Here is a 20,889-nt window from a genome sequence, read left to right on the forward strand (position 1 = left end):
ACTAAACAATTATCATTATTAACTATTTTTACAGCTTACCTTCCATTATGAGGTCATACAATAGACAGTTCCTATGGACGTGCAATATAGTATATCCCAAACATTATTTCAGTTCTCTTGTCTACTTTTTCCACAATTAATAGGACCACCTTTTATATAAATTCTGGTAGCATCTTTTGATCCTTAACCTTAGAAGTGTTCACTACAACTAAGTGAATCCCATTTTAAGAACACGTCTGTGTATACTACTGAATTGTTCTGTGAGAAAACCATCTTCTAATATTAAAGGTGATATTCTAATTATGTATAAGCACATTGTTACATACCTGTGATGTTTCAATTTTACCTCTTTCCTTCCAAAAATTACAGTACAGTAGTAGAATATTAGAGTTGCGAGGGCCTTTAGACGTAATCTGCTGCTGCTGCTACTGCTAAGTTGCTTCAGTCGTGTCCGACTCTGTGCCACCCCATAGATGCCAGCCCATCAGGCTCCCCCGTCCCTGGGATTCTCCATGCAAGAACACTGGAGTGGGTTGCCATTTCCTTCTCCAATGCGTGAAAGTGAAAAGTCAAAGTGAAGTCACTCAGTCGTGTCTGACTCTTCGCGACCCCATGGACTGCAGCCCACCAGGCTCCTCAGTCCAAGGGATTTTCCAGGCAAGAGTACTGGAGTGGGGTGCCATTGTCTTCTCCCAGACGTAATCTAGTCTTAGCCTAGTCTTAGCCTATTACTACTTATTCAGTATAGTATCATGTATCACAGGTGGACAAGTTAAAATTTCATCTCTAAATTTTCCTGATTCAGCTATGACCAGGAAGAAAATACTGATAGAAATCTTGCATTCAATTTAGAGTTCTTAGCTCTTGCGACAACAGATAACTTATTTATTTATAGTAAGCAACAGGTCTGTGTTCAAGTCAACACTCTTTGGAAGGCAGAGGGGATCCTATCTAATTTGCATTTTATTGTAGGCAGGTGTTTAATGCTATTTAACGAGTGACAGTCTCCTGATTTGATGAGTTTAAATAAGTCTGTTGGTTGTCACAGCTTGTCAATATCCCCGATCCTTATTATTATATCTCCACTACTCTTACTTTAAAAAGTGAAAGTCATTCAGTCGTGTCCGACTCTTTGCGACCCCATGGACTGACTATACAGTCCATGGGATTCTCCACTCCAGAATACTGGAGTGGGTAGCCTTTCCCTTCTCCAGGGGATCTTCCCAAACCCAGATCTCCTGCACTGCAGGTGGATTCTTTACCAGCTGAGCCACCAGGGAAGCCCAGGAATACTGGAGTGGTACCCTATCCCTTCTCCAGTGGATATTCCTGACCCAGGAATCGAACCGGGTCTCCTGCATTGCAGGTGGATTCTTTACCAGCTGAGCCACCATGGAAGCCTTACTTTAAAAATTTACATGTTTTGGCTTATTGAAACATGAGTCACGGTGGGCTGCAATTTTGTCAGTTTTATTTTTGCATAGGAAAAACATCATAATGACTAGTGAGAAGATTAAAACAGTTTCTGTAAATCATCATCTTTTGCCAGTACTCAGATTCAGAAGTAGGGTATGGGATACGCTCGCTTTAATAATTTATCTAAAGCAGTGGTTCTCAACCAGGGGCAGTTTTGCTTCGAGGGGACACTTAAAAATCCTTGGAGACATTTTCGGTCATTGTACCTGGCAAGGGATGGGGTTATGTTATTGGCATCTAGTGGGTAGGGGCCAGGGTGCTGGTAAAGATCCTACAGTGTACAGGATAGATCTGCTCCTCAACACAGAATTAATCTGGCCCCAAATGTTACCATTTGGAGACTCATTAACAATGAATGTGTGGCTAAGCATAAGCTCTCTTCAGTTCAGTTCAGTAGCTCAATTGTGTCCGATTCTTTGCGACCCCATGAATCGCCGCACGCCAGGCCTCCCTGTCCATCACCAACTCCCGGAGTTCACCCAAACTCATATGCATCAAGTCGGTGATGCCATCCAGCCATCTCACCCTCTGTCGTCCCCTTCTCCTCCTGCCCCCAATCCCTCCCAGCATCAGGGTCTTTTCCAATGAGTCGAGACTCTTCGCATGAGGTAGCCAAAGTATTGGAGTTTCAGCCTCAGCATCAGCCCTTCCAGTGAACACCCAGGACTGATCTCCTTTAGCATGGAATGGTTGGATATAATCTCTCTTAATCATTTAGAATTATGCAAGATAAATAAGGCCATCCAAAATGGGGGCATGGTCCTAGGACTCTCGAAAAACAGTAAAAGATAAAAAAAAAAAAAGAAGTGCATGGTAAGAAATGATAGTAGTGAGGTCTTGCTGAAATGATATAAACTTCAAGGCGATCATGAGCTAAATAAGAAAACCATTGGGAAATCTGTTGTGATACTGAACCAAACAATTCTTCCCATTTCTGAACAGCAAGGTTGTTTTTTCCTTCTCATCCAGCTATGTCTCCACCACTAAAAAAAACCTACAGTTTCTGTATTTAGTCCATTTTTACATGGTCCATAGCACAGCATGCTACTTATCACTGTAGAAGAATTATATTTTGACATTTTTTTACCTAATCCAAAGGCTGGTTAAATGTTCATTTACCTATAATACTCTTGACATTTTTCTTGCGTGAATTTTTTTTTTTTTAACAAAAGTCAAGACAACTGGATAAAAAGTAAGCTTTGAAATGCCAAAAGCAAAGCCAGTAGTGTGATGATAGGAACCTCTAGTAAGAAAAAGCTTATATGTAAGACCCAGCGATCCCCCAGTGCAATCCAGCAGGCGGCGACCCAGTTGTCGCCCATGAAAGTCCAGAAGACTGGGACCCAGCGGTTCCCCGGCACAGCCCGGGAAGCCGGAACCCAGAGCTTCCTCAAAGTTACGCAGGATCCAGATACCAGTTTCTGAAGGTGTTCTGTGCTCAGAAGCAAGAGAGCCAGGCAAGGTCCAGGTGAAAGCCCCTCCTGGAACCCTGTTCTCCTAAGTCCTGTTCTGCTGCAGAAGCTGAGAAAAGAATGGTGTGCATTTTTGATTTTTGGTTTCCCTGGTCCCCGCCACTCCCTGTTAAAGGTTTGCAAATATGAATCTGAAGAGTTCTAATAAAGAATCAAATTTCAAAAAAAAAAAAAAAAGAATTTACACTCAGAAGAAAACAGGACAAATGCTTTATGACATTAGATTTGGCAGTAGTTTCTTGGATATTACAAAAAAAGCACAGGTAATAAATGAAAAAGCAGACAAACGACTTCTTGAAAATTTTAAAAATTTGTGCATCAGAAGATACTATCAACAGTAATGAAGACAACCCACAGAATGGGAGAAAATATCTGCAAATCATATATCTGATAAAGGATTAATATCCAGAATATAAAGAGAACTCCTAAAACTTAAAAAACAACCCAATTCAAAAATGGGCAAAGATCTTGAAGAGACATTCCTCCAAAGAAGACAAGAATGGCCACTAAACACATGAAGAATTCTCAAAATTACTAACAATTAGAGAAATGCAAATCAAAACCCCAATGGGATACCGCTTCACAACCTGTAGGTTTGCTATTGTCAAAAAAAAAAACGATAAGTACGATGAGGACGTGGAGAAACTCGTGCGTTGCTGATGGGAATGTAAAATGGCATAGCCCTGGTGGAAAACAATGGCAGTTCCTCAAAACATTAAAAATAGAATTAACACATGATCAAACAATTCCACTTCTCGGTTTATCCCTAAAAGAACTGAAAGCAAGGTACAGAAGAGAGATTTGTACACCCATATTCGTAGCAGCATTATCCACAACAGGTAAAATCTGGGAGCAACCCAAGTGTCCATCAACAGATACATGGACAAGTGAAATGTGTATACTTGCAACTGAGTATTATTTAGCCTTAAAAAGTAGGGGAATTCTGCAATATGCTACACCATGGATGAACCTTTAGGGACATTCTGCAACATGAAACAGGCCAGTCACAAAAAAGACAAGTACTGTATGATTGCACTTCCATGAAGTACTTAGCTTAGTCAAAATCATAAAGACAAAGTATTATGGTGGTTGCTGGGGAGAGGGGAGAATGGGGAGTGATTGTTTAAATGGTCTAGAGTTGGGTGGGATGGTGGTGGTGGTTACATAACAATGTGAATATATTTACCACTGAACTGTGTACTTAAACATGGTTTAGATGATAAATTTTATGCTAAGTGTACTTTACCACAGCAAAAAATAAAAAGCAAGCCCCCTCTCCCTCAACGCCCATGAATAACCTCATAAATAACACATAGTTTAGTTCTTACGCATCGTCCCTGGTCATCAAGGGTTGTAGAAACAATCCTGCCGTCCCTAAAATGCACACCAGGATGAAAACCCACAGAAAAATACGATCAATCACCATGGCAACATACTTCCAATCATCTTGAATCTGAAAGACAAAAACAAAAATCACGAGAAGAAAAAATAAAGCAGGAAGGAAAAGGCAAACTGAACGTATTTTCAATACCAAATATTTAATAAATGGGTTTCAGGAGGAGAAGAAACCATTCTGCTGCCAACATGCAAGAAAGCTTTTTTTTCCTAATTAATGAATGTAGTCTGAGGAAATCTACCCTCTCTATGCACTAGAGAAACAGGAATAAAGTGTCATATTAAATGCTTTAAAATCAGAAATTTCTTTCTTTTTAAGATTTTTTTGATGGGAACCATTTTTAAAGTTTTTATTGCATTTGTTACAATATTGCTTCCGTTTTATGTTTTGGTTTTGTGGCCGGGAGGCATGTGGGGTCTTAGGTCCCTGACCAGAGATCGAACCTGCACCCCCTGCCTTGGAAGGCAAAGCCTTAACCACTGGACCACCAGGGAACTCCCATAAATAAGAAATTTCTTAATATATACATAACCCATTTCCCCCACCACCCCCCCATTGAATTCTAATTTATAAAGTTAGTTAAACCAGTTACTTGACTTATACTTCTGGGGGAGGATTCTGGGCCCTTGTTAGAATAGCTAATGCAATCCAACATCATTTACCATTATTTCAAAGTACTAGCTCTTATCCAGTTTTAGATAGACAAGCACACCAGGGCAAGCCCCTCATCACTCTCTCTCACACAGCCCCCCTGTCTCCAACTAGCCAATTATCATCTTCAATTATAAGGCCAAAGTATCATGGAATTCTGTATAGTTATAGGATGGGTTCAAAGTCAGAAACAATTGCTGACAATAAAGTAAAAGATGGAAGAAAGAGCAAGTCGAATTGTATATAATAGAGCTTCAATTTTGGCTTGAAATAGGGAGGAGAATTGCACATTAATTACACTCCCAGACAACTCAGAAAGGAAGGAAACCATAATTGAATTGAGAAAAAGAGAACCCATGAATCAACTGATTTTTTAAGAAATAATCACATAATAAAGAGGCAGCATGTGATTTAGTAATTTAATTAAGTGGACTGAGATGGGGCTGGTAGACCAAGATTTTATTTCATCATGATGAACTTGAGTCAATGTGTCCTCTCAATGACACTGAGAAGTCAATGGATTAGAACTATAATGCCCTATTTGCCACAAGGTACTTTATTCAAATCCCTAAGACTGGTTTGCAAAAGCTTCAATTATAAAATAGACCCTGTAATTTCTACTAACCCCACTACTGGCTAAACCTCCTAAGGCTCTAGGAAGCAGTGGGGTGGAAAAAGCAAGACTTGTTACAATTCCCAGCTCTGCTCCTTTCTAGGTGTGAGAATCTGGTTCAAATATGTGACCTCACTTAGCCTCAGTTTCCTCATTGGTAAATCAGGGATAAGAATAGTACCTACTTCAGAGAATTGTTATGAAGATTAAATGAAATATGTGCCTGGCACAGGGTCCTTAATGAATAATACCCATTGATATTAATGCTGATTTTTAAAATGATGCATTATAAATCTCCCTCTGACAGCATTTCACATGGTTTAGCCTGGTGAAGAAAGAGTGAACTCGGGTCTTACACATAATACAAATAGTGCTGCAAAGAGATCTGGGTGAAAATTAACTGTGTGTCTAGCTCTGGGTATTTCGGCACAATGATACTGGCTATTCTCTGGAAACCCTGGCACTAATGATGCACGGACAGGTAGATGAGTGTTAGGCAGAATGGTAAACTGGCCCAAGCGCCTGGTGTCATCCCTCAGCCCAACCCCGCAGATGTCCCAGAAAGGAGACTGCAGTAAAGATGGTCAGAAACGCGGACAGGTGTGGCTTGGTGAGTGTGGGCATGAGCGTGGGGTTGGAGGAGGAGGGTCTTGTTAGAAGGACGAACTGGGGAGGGACTGATTGTGCTCCTCTCCCCCAACCCTGTGCCTCCTTCCAGCCTGCTACTCCTGGCCCAGAGAGGCAGGTGGGGCCGCCTGTGAGCAAAGTGGAGCCGGGAAGAGAGCAGAGAAGGTGCCCACTGACTGGCGGGGCCTGAGACTTCCCTCCTCACTCCCCACATCAAAGATGAAACCACCACAGCGGAGTGAAAGGGATGAGGAGATCTTGGGGGACAAGGTAACAGAAGAATAAAAAGAGAGCACATGGCTTTCAATCAGCACAAGAAATTTAACGTTTCTAAAGCACAACAAGAACTGAGGTAAAAAAAAAAAAGTAGATGGGAAACATGAAATAAGATGGCCGAAATTTAACCCTCAGAAAACTAATTACAATACATATAAATAAACCATTGATCAAAAGTCAGACTCTGGTTGGAATGAATGAAATAGCATATACATACATCTATAGATATATCTCTGTATCTATATCTCAACCAAACAAGTTGTCTCAGGCTTATTAGCTCAGAAGATCTTGGCTCTGATCTGTGCACACCTCCAAGACCTCAAGAGCAACTCATGCAGTGGAACCAGTCTTGAAGGGTCAGCTGTCAAAACCGTCAAACGGAAGTATTAACGTGAGACCACAAGCTCCCTAACTAGTTTTCTAATTTGTAACCCAATCCTACCTTAACTCTGAATTTAGAGTGTTAAACTCCTCACAGGTGTGAGCAAGTAAGGGTCACCAACACAGCTCGAGAAGGGCCAAGGCAGGGGACACGGTGACACTCCTGTCCCTTTGGGACCTGGTGTGTCCAGGGACAGTCATTCACGGGCTCCCAGCACCCTCACGAGATGGCTCTGGGAGAACTGGGCCTGTTTGGTCTGAATTCCTAGGAGCTCAGGACAGTTAAAACCAGCCAAGTTGGAGCCAGGGAATTAGGAAACTAAAACATCTCTGGGAAACTATGTACACAGCACCGTGTCAGTCACAGTAAGACAGAAAAAGGACTCTTTCGGACAGCCCAACTCCCCAGAGCACTGAGTAGGCATCTTTATTCTAACACCTGCTCACAAACAGGTAGCAGTCCACTGCCCTGGGGTCCAGATTTCTGCATTCTCTGGAAAAACAATGGGACCATATCGCCAGATGACCAGAGGTGAGCAGTGGCTGCCTCTTGAGACGAACCATGTGCCTCTAGTTGGGAGCAGCCAGACACATAAGTGTAAAGCTTCCCCATCATTAATACCTATCACTATTTCTAACATAACATTTTTGGAGGAAATAGAGGTCCGCCCAACTATCATTCAAAAGATGTGATGATTTTAAAAGTAGATAAATGTTAGAGAGTATCTGCAAAAGTGATTAGTGTTAGACCAACGATTTTCACTAATCATGTACTCAATGTCCAACAATTGCTTCAGCAGAATCTGAAGGCCGGCCTGACCTTTTGGCTAAATTTCTGACATCATCGGGAGGCTGTGCATTGTAACAGTTACAAGATGGGCACAGAGTTGCTCGGATGGGTGGGGTGAGGAGATAGGGCTGCTGTCTCTGTCTCCCTCCCGTCTCATCCACTCCCATTAATATGCCATTCACAGCTGAAAAAGAGGCTCTAGACATTCCCTACCAACATTAATTACCTCCAGGGCATCAGGAGATGAAATTATCTAGTAATTAGCTCTCTTCTAATAAGCAACTTAAGGCAGAGCATAATAACCTTGGGGGTAAACAGAGTGGGAGCAGCCAAACCCGTGAGTGTAAAACTTCCCCATCATTAATACCTATCACTAGTTCTAAAATAAGATTTTTGGAGAAAATAGAAGTCCACCCAATGAAAAAACCATGGGCAAGAGTGTGAATAGATATTTCACAAAAGAAGATATCCAAATGGCCAATAAGCATATGAAAAGGAGACCTATTCATTATTCAACCAGGACATGCTAATTAAAACATCAAGTGATGCCAGTTCACCCCACTGGCGAGGATAGGCGGCAGCTGGGGACTCTCAAACATTGCCAGCGGGTGTGTCAATCGGCTTAAACATTTTGGAAACCCGACAGTATCCACTGAAGTGGAAAATACATCTCTGCAGTGATCCAGCAGTTCCATCCTTAGGTGTGTATCCAGGAGAAACGAATGTATGTATTCACCCAAAGATACGTATAAGAACATTTAGAGCTGCCTTATTCACAATAGCCCCAACCTGGAAACAACCAAACATCCAACAATTGTAGATGGAATGAATAAACAGAAGGCGGTGTTGTCTTCTTGCAGAATATTACACAGCAGTTAACAAACCCAAAGGACAAACCTCAGATGGTTTGTACATTTTGTTGAAAGAAAGAAGTCAAATATGAAAGAGGTTATGCAATGCCACTCATATGAAGTTCAAGAACAGGTAAAATCAGGGACCTCCCTGGTAGTCCACTGACTAAGACTCCACATCCCCAGTGCAGGGGGCCCGGGTTCAGTCCTTGCTCAGGGAACCAGATCCTGCATGCCACAACTAAGAGCTAGTGCACCCAAATAAGTTTAAAAACTTTTTAAAGAATACGTAAAATTTATGTAAAAGAGGCCAGGATCAGTGGTTACTAAGGAGGGAGGGAGTGGGGTACTGACTGGGAGGGGCACGAGGGAGCTTTCTGGGGCACTGGAAATGTTCTATGTCTTTATCTAGATCATGGTTCCATGAGTATACATATAATAATTCACTGAACTATATGCACACTTAAGACATGTGTACCTTATGTAAATTATACTTATGGCGGATGGGGGGACACAATCAGTAAAGTTTAAAATGTCAGCTCAGCTAATCAATACTAATTGGAGATCATCTGGTCTCACTCCCTCTTCCAGCCTACCTCCTAATCCATTCTCTCTTGGCATTAGGAGTTCCTAGGGCCTAAAAGGCTGGCAGCCCATGAGCTAAATGCAAGGCACCTTTATCACCCCATTTTACAGAAGACAAGACAGGCTCACACAGGTGAAGCAACATATCCAAGGATATGTAACTGGTACATGGAAGAGCAGGTCTGAAAACAGCTCACTGATGCCAGTCTAATTCCTTAACCCCACCCTAAGCCTTGTCCACAAAGAACCAATAAATGTTGAATGAGCAACTAATTCACTACTAAATGTCTGCATTAGTAATAACAGACTCAGCCTTACCTCTTTGGCTTCATTTTGTGCTTTCATATTTTCAGCAATATACTTGACACTTTGGATAGCTTCTTTGATTTCCGGTGACAGAGCAGAGAGGGACAGCATGGCATCAACAGATTCAGAACTGGAGCTTCTCGTGAGGTTGGCACTGAAATTGGAGATTTTTGCCCTGCGATGGTGGCAGTAGCCGCACAGCCCGTCCTGGCAGGGGTAGCCTTCCTTGCAGCCCTTGGACTCTATGCGGCTGAAGCAATTCAGGTTTGAGAGCTCAGCGTTATAGAAGGGTCTTGGCCTCTGAGGGTTACCCTCGTTGCTTGCTGGCCTGGTCATGAACATGACCCTGGGAAGCAAGTTCAAGAATATGGTCTTCACCCATGTGGGCATCGTGTGGGTGGTCGGGGTCCTGTAGTGCACGTTGAGCACGAAGACGGTGATGACGATGGACAAGGTTACAAAGATCATGGTGAAGAGCAGGTACTCGCCGATCAGGGGAATCACCAGCGAGGTGGACGGGATGGTCTCAGTGATCACCAGGAGAAACACAGTCAAGGAGAGGAGCACTGAGATGCAGAGGGTCACCTTCTCACCGCAGTCAGACGGCAGGTAGAAGACGAGCACAGTCAGGAAGGAGATGAGCAGGCAGGGGATGATGAGGTTGATGGTGTAGAACAGCGGCAGGCGCCGGATGTAGAGCGAGTAGGTGATGTCCTGGTAGATCTCCTCGCAGCAGTTGTACTTGATGTCGTGCTTGTAACCAGGGGCTTTGATGATGGCCCACTCGCCACTCTCCCAGTAGTCCTTGAGGTTCATGGAGGAGCCGATCAGGACCAGGTCGATTTTTGCCTTGTCGTAGGACCAGGAACCGAACTTCATGGTGCAGTTCTGGTAATCAAACGGGAAGTAGGTCACGTCAATTTTGCACGAGCTCTTAAAGATGGCTGGGGGGATCCAGGTCACTTCCCCTGTGTACTTGAGTAAAGCTTTGGTTTTGTCGTCCACTTGGAAATCTCCAACAGCACTGCGAAAACAAACAGGAGGCGTGTGGCACACACGTCATCTAGTCCAGCCTCTCACACTGCCAGCTGGTAAACAGCAAGTGGCGACTTGTAAAACTGCAGAATATAAGTGTTCAAAGTGCTATAAAAAGTCTCCCAGGTCACCATTCCATTTACCAATGGAGATACTGAGGCCGCCCAGGACCCCCCACCTACAGACAGTCTGACACACTCATCGTCATGCTCCCGGACCCAGGCCATGTCACTGGTTCATTCCACACCATACGACTCCCTACTTGAAACTTACTGCGCGTGCATGCTCAGTCGCTTCAGTTGTGTTCCACTCTGCCACCCTATGCACTGTAGCCCGCCAGGCTCTTCTGTCCATGGAATTCTCCAGGCAAGAATACTGGAGTGGGTGGCCATTCCCTCCTCTAGGAGATCTTCCCAACCCAGGGATCCAACCCACATCCCGTGCATCACAGGTGGATTCTTTACCCACTGAGCCACCTGGGAAGCCCTGATATTTACTGCAACGAAGTGAAGTCGCTCAGTCGTGTCTGACTCTTTGCGACCCCATGGACTATAGTCCACCAGGCTCCTCCGTCCATGGGATTCTCCAGGCAGGAATACTGGAGTGGGTTGCCATTTCCTTCTTCAGGGAATCTTCCTAACCCACAGATCAAACCCAGGTCTCCCGCATTGCAGGCGGACGCTTTAACCTCTGAGCCACTGGGGAAGCTATTCCCAAGTGCCAGGGAGTTTTCTCCTTTAATTAAAAATATAAAAGAAATTAATGAACCTGGTTGTTTGGAGGCAGGTGTTCAGGTCCCTATAGTTTGGTCCTTGCAATGCCGCCTCCTTCTGTCCTCAACTGGGTGCCCAATATGTGTATACCCATCCATGTTGAGCCACACCCTGGACCTCCAAGGGCTGTGGAGACCACCGTGGGAGCCCAGTCCCATTAAACTGAGCCCTGTTAGATGGGTCTATTACCAGGCTCTGACTCTGGATTCTGGTTCTCCGGTTCACCACACTCCCCCATTCTTCCCTGCACTGTTCTAGAAAGAATAATCACATTTTCTGATTCCTTGTCTTTTAAACCCAGCACGGCAGGTTCCTTTGCCTTCTGTGTCCCTATCCTTCCCCATGTTCTCCCCACGCTCCTTCTCCCTTAGCTACATCCACCCTGACTTCTTTCTAGGCAGAGATAGATATTATTCTTAGAGTTGGCTTGCTGGCATTTATCAGCTGGCTTGTGCAATGGAAGATTTTCTGTCGACCAACTCAATACCCTATCCAGTCTCACATCTGAAAGTGAAGCCAGCCAGTCCTCAAAACAGTGGCTTTGCCCAGTGAAGGCTCTTGATGTTTTCCTGGGTCAGCCAGCCTTTGACTGGTTCCTTAGGGTTCTGCATTTGAAGGCATACATGTCCTAAGGCAACAACTACCATACCAATTTGCCCAAAAACCTAAACATTTAGAGATATCCTGTCTGGTTGTTACTGGATATCATTGTGTGAAGACAGAGGGAGGTGTCTGGGGCCTGTCTCCTTGCTGGTCTCTGGCCCTCCCACCCTCACATGTTCTGTTGAGCAGGACAGTCATTACATGTGGAACTTGATGTCAAATCCATTAACCCCTTTACTCCAGCTGGACTGTCCCAAAGGTGCCCTGCGTTTATATGTTCTCAGCCCCACTTTATCATACTGGGCCCTCGATTCCCCAGAAGAAGATGATTCCTGACCCCAGGAAGAAAGGAGGAGGGGTATGAGAAGTGGGGGGGTAGGGACCCACGCAATCCCAAGTGGACTTGACCACGTGGGGCAGGGAGGAGCTCTGGGAAGCTGGCCTACACTCCATGGAGGGCTGAGAGGACCCTGGGAAGGCAGAAGCCTCCGGAACAACTTTCCTTTAGGCATCCTGGATCAACACAATGGACCTTCAGAGCCCAGGAGTTGGCAAGCTATGGCCCACTGGCTTCACCCCTATTTCTGTAAATAAATTTTTATTGGTGCACACACCCATACCCATTTGTGGTCTATTGTCTGCAAATATTAAGTGACAAGGACAGGGCTGTATCGCTGTGACAGAGGCTGTAAGGCCTCCAAAGCCTAAAATACTACCTGGTCTTTCAGAGAAAATCTTGATGATCCCTGCTCCAGTCTAAGTCCCTCATTTCACTGAAGAGGAAACTGAAGGTCAGAGAGCAGGACTGCTTGCTCAGGGTCCCACAGAGAGTTTGTGGCAGAGCCTTGAACACCTGACTCATCACACTGCCCACATCATCAACAGAACTAGGTTACATGGAACCCTATGAAGCTCAGATGTGAGAGTGTGGGGTCAAACACCGCCACCAACGGGACCTGCATGGGCTGCAGGTAGGGTCAGCTGCTGTGGAGGTGGCCAAGGGAAGTGGAGTTCTCCTGTCCTGAGGGCCCCAGACAGAAATCACCAAGAAGTATCTGGTCCTCAGAAGAGGGGATCCAGACTTTCCCAGCGATCCAGTGACTGGGAGTCTTTCTGCCAGTGCAGGGGGCACAGGTTCGATCCCTGGCCCAGGAGGATTCTGCACGGCGGTGGTGGCAACTGGGCCTGTGCACCGCAGCTACTGAGCCCACGACCCTCAACTACCAAAGCCCAAGCACCCCACAGCCTGTGCCCCGCAACAAAAGAAGCCCTACACCGAGAAGCCTGTGTCCTGCCACTGGAGAGTGGCTGCCACTCGCTGCAACTAGAGGAAGCCTGGGCACAGCAATGAAGACACAGTGCAGCCAAGAATAAATAAATGCATTTTAATCAATGCTAGCTCGTCTCATTAAAAAGGAGAGCACCCCGCTCTGTACTGCAGCCTTAGCAAGGGGAACAGTGGGTCAGGCAGGGTGCCACCGGTTCCAGTTTGTGGGAGAAGACAAAATGATGGGCCCATGGAGGTCTGCAGAGGAGTCCGGACCAGTACGGCCTTTTGATCTCAGAAAAACATGCCCCACCCCAACTGCCTTGCAGAAGGACAGAGACCCACCCAGAAAAAAAGCTTCATCGGGTAGGATTCAGATTGAAGAGGGCAGGAAACTGGGGGTGAGAAGATGGTTCAGAAGCGAAAGCAGCAGCCATCTAGAAGTGGCAGCTCTTAGGCTGTGGAGGTGGCTACATGGGGCATTTTTAAGAGAGTCATTTTTTTAAAAAATATTTATTTAATTATTAACTTATTTGGCTGCACCAGGTCTTAGCTGTGGCACACAGGATCTTTAGTTGCAGCATGTGAACTCATGATTGTGGCATGTGGGATCTAGTTCCCTGACCAGGGATTGAACTCAGGCCCCCTGCATTGAGAATGCAGAGTCTTAGCCACTGGACCACCAGGGAAGTCCCTACACAGAGCTACACAGAGGGGACTACACAGAGGGGACTCCCAAGCGGGCGACACAGAGCTGCGCTCTTACCCACAAAGGCTGAAACAAAAACAACAAAGGAGGATAGATTGGACCCCATATTAACATACTGTAAGAAAAATATGAAAAGTAATTGAATAACATGCAAGCAACAGAAAAATATAGCCACAGAACAGATGAAACTGATAATCTGACATTGTAAATAAACCTAAAAGAGCAACCTTTAGAGACTTTGAAAGAGCAGCATAAATTAGAGACAGAAAAGTTAAGAATTTGGCTAAGTGACAGGAGTTCAATAAAGAACTGACAAAACGTAGGAAAGAACAGGAAAAAAAAATTTTTTAAATCATTTTAGAAATAAAGATTAAAACATAACAACAAGCAGACACCATGGAAAGTATAGTGATTGAAATAAAAAAAGAAAGGAGAAAAAACGTAAATCAAAAAGAGACAAAATGAATTTGAGAGAAAATAACAGAGAATATAGGTAAAGAAGTTGTAATTTATGTGAAAAAGGAGTTCCTGGAGAGATAGAACAGCAATAGAAAGCAATAGAACAGAACAAATCTTAAAAACTCTAATTCACAAAAAATTTACTGGAATAAAAGAAGTCTTATTATGTATATGATACAGAGTAAAACAACTAGATTTTAAAGATAAATGAAAAATATCTTTGGGTTACCCAAGAAAAAGAACAGCCCTGGTTTATTTCTGTTGTCCAGGCATACTTATTAATAGAGTCCCTTTTCTCTCCCCAGAGTCACCAGATTATACAAGAAAAAGAAAATTCGATTGGCAATAGTTTTTGACAGCAATACTTCATACTAGAACACGAGTCAGCATTTTTAAGATTTTCATGGAAGGAAAATGTGAACCAAGGATTTTATATCAGCAAAATGACAAAAGTATTACCTAAAAAGGGTACTGTGAGTTATGAACGTGTGAGAACTTAGGGTATATTGTGTCCATGAACACTTTGAGGATTCTACTAGAGAATGAACTTCAGAAAACAAAAAACCATAGGAGAAACTGGCCTAAGAAGATAAAAGGTGTTTCTAGTGTGTTGAGATGAAACTTTCACCTGAGGTTTACAGAAACTGAAGTTTTAGTTAGGAGAAAGGAGCTGGATGATTTTCTCTAAATGTTATTTTCAGCTTCAGATTCCAAGGAAATTCCTTTTGACATTTGCTTCTCTCCACATCGGACTTGAAACATTTCACTATATCTATCATTATTGTTCAAAGCATACATCCCTAAAGCACCCCAGCTGTTCACCCAAGATTGCCAGCAAGAAAACAGCTATGACTTTCAAATCATAAGATTAAAAGCTGTGCCCACTTTAATCCTATCTCAGGAAAAATTCTCACCACCCTGTCCAGCTCCCTAACAGCCTCTGGGCCAGGAGATTTGTAGGATGGCTCACATCCTGCAAACCAGTTAATTTATCCCCTGTCACAGTTCTTTAAGGGCCAATTTACAAGTTGCATGAAAGAAACATGAATGCTGTCTTTTCTTGGGAAAGCAATACATAAAACATGGACCATCTGCGGAATGGGTAAAGGACTCCTTTTAGTTCTTTTAGCCCATGACTAGAAAGTGGGATGCAGCTCCTCTAGTCCCAAAATAGTAAAACATATTAATTTCCACTAATATGCCAGACAAACCTAAACACAGAACACTTTAAAATCAGATTCGACTAATTTTATATCAAGTGTTTTGCTGAAAAATGTTCATTGTTTTTTTTTCAAGACACTATAACTCCAGAGATCAAGCACAGGTGCAAACATGAAGTTTTGCAATACCCAGAGAATAAACTAGTACATACTGTAAAATATCCATTAAAATTATGTGTGTCTAACAGAGGTTAACGGAGAAGGCAATGGCACCCCACTCCAGTCCTCTTGCCTGGAAAATCCCATGGATGGAGGAGTCTGGTAGGCTGCGGTCCATGGGGTTGCTAAGAGTTGGACACGATTGAGAGACTTCACTTTCACGCACTGGAGAAGGAAATGGCAACCCACTTCGGTGTTCTTGCCTGGAGAATCCCAGGGATGGCAGAGCCTGGTGGGCTGCCGTCTATGGGGTCGTACAGAGTCGGACACGACTGAAGCGACTTAGCAGCAGCAACAACGGAGGTTAAATGCGTCAAGTGTCAGGTTTGCATGTAGAGAGGCTGGTTTTGGAGGTGCCAGGATGCACAGGTTCAGACCAGCAGGAAAAGAACCTTTGAAAGTGAGAAGGAAGCAGGGCTTCCTGCTGCTGGTGGGCAAAGGCGTAGGTACAGCATCAGGCTGGGAGGGGAGCATCTGTTAGGTGAGTAGGAGAATGAAGCTTTCCTGTGGCCTAACCACAGGGCCTGATGGGACCTGCCTTTCAGGAAGGTAAAGCTCCTGCCTTGGTGACCGACGCCCACTCCCATGTATTTCCTCCTTTGCCCTTCCTCTCTCTCATTGTATGTTTTGATATCGTAACTCATGTCTGGCTTCCCTGATGTCTGGCAAACTCCTAGAGGCAAGGGGAGTGGTGGTTATTAATGTTTTGTGCCACCTTATCTCAACAACAACGGCATATGATTCTGACTTAAAGATGAGTTTTTAGCATGAGGAAAGGGAAGAGGGCTCTCAGGCACCACGTAACACCTGGCATATAGTAGATGCTCAATAAACACCTGTGGACTGAATCAGATGAACGAAGCCCTCTTGGCAAAGGTCTCAGGACACCTAGGCTGTAAAGCACAGAAAGCCAAGGACCCAGGTCCAGGCTGACAGCCCCGGGAGGGTGGGGGCCACCTGGCACCTTACTTGTTGTACAGTACAATGTCTGGCTTCCAGATCTTCTGCGCAGGGACGCGCATGAACTCAGCCCCATCATAGTCGGACGGGTTCCACTTCAGCTTGTAGTCGTTCCAGATCTGGGGGAGGAGGCGGAGAAGGACCAGCGTGGTTTTACTTCTCTTGACACCACCCATCTTGGTGACCTCCCACCTCTGCCACACGTCACAGAGCCATGTCCGTGATGAAGACCACACTGGCCCAGTTCCTCCTGTGGGTGCTAGTCACGGGGATAGCACTCAGCTGGTGCTGGCTGCCAGGAGCCGCGGCCTCCATGCTTGGGGCAAGCCCAGCCCCCAACAATCAATTAGGACCATTAGGGCTTTCTCCAGTCACTTCCAGGGCTAGGTCCAGGTCCCTGCCTTATGCGCCTGCTGTTCACATTCCTGAAATGGCTCAGATATGCCAGGAAGCCCTAATAACAGAGTGCTAATGTCACATAAAACCCCCTTTCTATCTCCAAGTTGAGCAGCGTTGGCCTCTGAAGGGTTCTGGGGAGGGAACCATAATCCCACCAGGACCCAAGAAGTATCTGGGTGCAGAGGCTGGGAGAGCTGAGTCCTGAGCGCCTAAGGAGAGAAAGGACCTTAGGCTGTGGTCAAGGGGCATCTGTGCCACAGAGCGCTCCGTGGGCACCGTGCCCAGCTTCCTGGGAAGGAAGGATGCTGAGCTGAGTGGCCAGTTAGCCTTAGGTCAGTGAGTTATCTGTCCACATCTGCACAGAGCTCCCTGGGGAGGACATGTGGGAGCTGATTTCTTTGGTCTCAATCTGAACAAGAAAATCCAGAACCCCAGCTCCCACCCTCCCAACTACAATGGTATATGATTCTGACTTAAGCATGAGTTTTTAGCAAGAGGAAGGGAAAGAGGTGTCTCAGGCAGCACCCTAGAGTCAGAGGTCAGGGCTCCAGGCCTGGGTCTGTGCCATTTTGTGTGAGCATGTGGGGCGGGGCAGGGTCTCTCTCTCTTTCCAGGCTTCAGTCTATTGTCTGTGACTTGAGGGGCTGGACCCTGCAGTCCTTCCAGGAGGGTGTAGGGCCCTACATGTGACCCCAAGCCCCAGAAGAGACAGACCAGCTAGTCAGTGGACCCCAATCTAGGCCCACATCTAAGCCCTTTGTTCTCGTTCAGGGATAGCAAATAAAATAGTCACCACCAGGGGGCAGCAGTGCTCAGGGTCTGGTCACTTACTTGCTTGAGCCACAGGTTAGTCTCCATGATCTGGTTTACTTCATCCTAGAAAGAGAGATTAAAGTAGATGGTGAATTACAAAAATAAGGCTGGTTCTGGGAAAGGCTCTTCCAGAAGCTCCATCCCCCACGGCCACGGCTTGTGGCTCTGACACCTACCACCTTCACCAGCTGAGACATGGACACCTCAAACTGGATGATGACCGGATCAGACACATTGGCCACTGGCCGGATGATCTCGTTGTAATCTTCAAACAGTCGCTCAAACAGGCGATGCTCGGCGTCGGAGGTGCTGGCCACTGAGGGAAGTAGCCCTGTCAGACCCTGGGGTCGTCATCACTTTCCCCCTCCCCAGGAACATCACATACCCACAGCCTCCCCTCCACCTGCTGGGGGTATTCTCTGGAACTCCAGACTTTCAGACTAGTCCTGAGCCTTCAAGTTTACAGACTAGAAAACTGAGGCCCAAGACAGAAGGGATTCCATCAGATCACACACATTCAATGAGAAGCACAGTGGTTACAAGCACAGGCTCTGAATTTGGATAGATCTGGTGCAAATCCTGACAGACTGCCTGGCAGTGGTGTGAACTTAGGCAAGTGGCTTAACCTGTCCATGCTGGCATGTGGTGAGAGCTCAAGAACCATCATGACTATCTTTGTTACTACAGGGCAGGGGTGATACAAGTGCAGTCTGCCAGGACACAGCCACAACGGAGAGATGACCAGTCCACTCCCAAGGCAGGGGCACCCCAGGGTCAGAGGGAGACTGCAGCCCAGGACTGGGACTCTCCTTCTTCCCACCCAGGACCTTGCAGGGGTTTGGCCACCAAACCTCTTAGAAGCCGGGTGCCTACATGGCTCCCATGATCTCAGAGTGTGACCCACAGTCCCTGTTAACGATGTCTTCACATCTTGATCAAAGACCCTTCCCTCTCTGAAACCCCTGAGGGTCTCCTTTGTTTATAGGCCACACCCCAGGCATTCTGAGTCAGCTGTCTTTTGCTTCTCACTTACAGATCTGGGAGAAATCTGGGGAGGGGATGAGGGGAATCCTTGTTGAAGTTCAATTCAACTTCTCCAAGGATTTTGACTGCCCTCCCCAGTCCGCCCCGCAGATAAAGACGGGGCCACAGTCAGGAGCTCCATGTGGAGCGGCCGGCGCTCTGTGTAGTGGGGGCTTCAGCCCCGGAAGGCAGGATCAGCGTTCTGAGTGCATGCTCACAACGCGGTCTCCCGACCGACGTCCAGCCCAGCCGCAGGGACCGCAGTCAGCCCTGCCAAACCCCTCGCCCCCTCGTATCTACCACCCCTCGCAGGACACTCAAAAAGTTTTCTGGCGTCGTCGGGTCTGGGCCGGCTTTTCCCTAACAGGCTCCTCTAAGAGACCGGGCGGAAGGCGGGGAGGCGCCAGCAGCGCCTGAGAGGCGAGGACAAAGAGGAGAGGCTGGCGCCCCAAACGACTCCCCTCTGCCCCAGGTGGCCTCGGTCAAGCCTTTAGCCCTCAGCTTCCCCATCTATTCGTAAAAGGAGGAGGTGGACGGCATGCGGACAGTGGAACCCGCGGCCTGGGCGCGCCAGTGCGCCAAGCAGGACGACAGGCAGGGCTGGGACTCGAATCTGTAGCCCCGGGCTGGGGAGGGCAGGCCCCCGGTGCGGGCCTCCCCGCGCCTTGGGCCAGCGCCCGGAAGACTCTCAAGAATGGGGGATTCGAAGGGGAAACACGCACGCACGCACCCACCCACCTCGCCGCCGGGTCGGAGCCAGACCACGCAGGGTGCGGGGCCCCGGCCACGAGGCCCTTGTCCCTGCCTCTCCGCGCTGTGCTTGGGGCCGCAACCCCTACGGACCCTGGGTCCCGGCTCGGTCCTCCGGGTCTCCGTTGCCCCGCGCCCGTACCTGGCAGCAGAAGCAGAAGCAGCAGCGGCGCAGCCGGGAGCGGCGAGAGCTTCGCGGGGCGAACACCGCGCGGGTGGGCGCCCATAGCGGGTCTGGCCACGGGCCGGAGGCTCCGCGCGGACGGGGCGGGGGGCGGGCTGGGCGGAGCGGAGCCGAAGAATCCGGAGCCGGCGGGGCGGTGGCGAAGACAGACTCGCGCGGCCAGGTGCGCAGCGCAGCCGCCCGGCTCGGCGTCGGACCCGGGCCCGGCGCGCTGAGCCCCGGCTGCCCCACCCACAGGCTCGGCGCGGCCCCGCCCGCCCCCGCGCGGTTCCGGAGCCTCTAACCCGAGAAAGGTGCGCTCGCTCCTGGAAGGAGGACCCGCGGGCGCCAGTGCGCTGTGCTGAGCGCTCTCTCCCCTCGCTCTGTGGTCGGTGCCGCCCACGGACAGACGGCTCCGCGCCGGGCCAATCGGAGCAGGTCTTGACCGACCACGGGGAAGAATAGGGACCGCATCTCTGTCCCCGGGCTTCCTGGGTGAGTGTGGGTTTCCCCCATCCCCGGGGCTGGGGACTACCGGGCTAAACGGACAATCATCTGTCTGCCTGGAAGACTCTAACATACCTTCAAGACGAGGGCTCAGAATTTTGAATTTTGACACTATTAAGTAATTGTTCAATATTTTAGAAGTGATAATGGTTAATTGTGTTTTTTAAGAATCCTTATAGTTTACCACGAGGGAGAGGGTGTGAGTCCGTTGAAACAGTATTGGCCCTGAGCTGGGGGTTTGTTATGCTATTCTACTATTGAATAAAAATGTTTACAATGTCCCGTGATGAAAAAGTAAAACAAGAGAAAGAAATAACAAAAATGAGGCGTGGAGATGGAGCCAGCATAGAGAGCAGTGTGCCTTCCTGCTCGGGAACCCTCCTAAATCCACACTGCCCACCGGCCCATCTGCACCCCTGAGTGCTCCAGGACGGTTGTGTGATCGAGACTGCCCTGGGGTCCCTTGGGCTGTCTACCCACTGGGAGTGCGGTGGGGTAGCTGCAGGCTTGCTAGCAGTCCCTTTAGCACAGGACAGGTGAGTCACCTTTATTATTTCCACAATGGTCCACCTACCCACATTAAAACCGAACCAAAGGAAACATTTCACAAGACTAACATTTTACA

At 47.1% G+C, this 20,889-nt stretch overlaps 1 protein-coding gene across 1 annotated transcript; it reads right to left on the reverse strand.

Moving 5' to 3' along the window:
- Positions 3,142 to 19,859, reverse strand: CHRNA3 (cholinergic receptor nicotinic alpha 3 subunit). Its single transcript, XM_018066572.1, has 6 exons — positions 19,737 to 19,859; positions 17,998 to 18,137; positions 17,840 to 17,884; positions 16,619 to 16,728; positions 9,437 to 10,448; positions 3,142 to 4,401 (listed from the first exon to the last, which is right to left on the reverse strand). The coding sequence occupies exons 1-6, from the start codon at positions 19,819 to 19,821 to the stop codon at positions 4,273 to 4,275; spliced, it is 1,521 nt and encodes a 506-aa protein (XP_017922061.1). The 5' UTR covers positions 19,822 to 19,859; the 3' UTR covers positions 3,142 to 4,272.

This window comes from Capra hircus, chromosome 21, assembly GCF_001704415.2.
Source record: "Capra hircus breed San Clemente chromosome 21, ASM170441v1, whole genome shotgun sequence".
NCBI lineage: Eukaryota > Metazoa > Chordata > Mammalia > Artiodactyla > Bovidae > Capra > Capra hircus.

Bases quoted from the DNA above. Each gene is read 5' to 3' on its own strand.
- CHRNA3 (XM_018066572.1), bottom strand. From the start codon at position 19,821: ATGGGCGCCCACCCGCGCGGTGTTCGCCCCGCGAAGCTCTCGCCGCTC. The intron at 10,449-16,618 runs GTAAGGTGCCAG...TTGTTTTCGCAG, and splicing joins GACATTGTACTGTACAACAA to TGCTGTTGGAGATTTCCAAG. The intron at 4,402-9,436 runs GTAAGGCTGAGT...TTTGTCTTTCAG, and splicing joins CACAAAATGAAGCCAAAGAG to ATTCAAGATGATTGGAAGTA.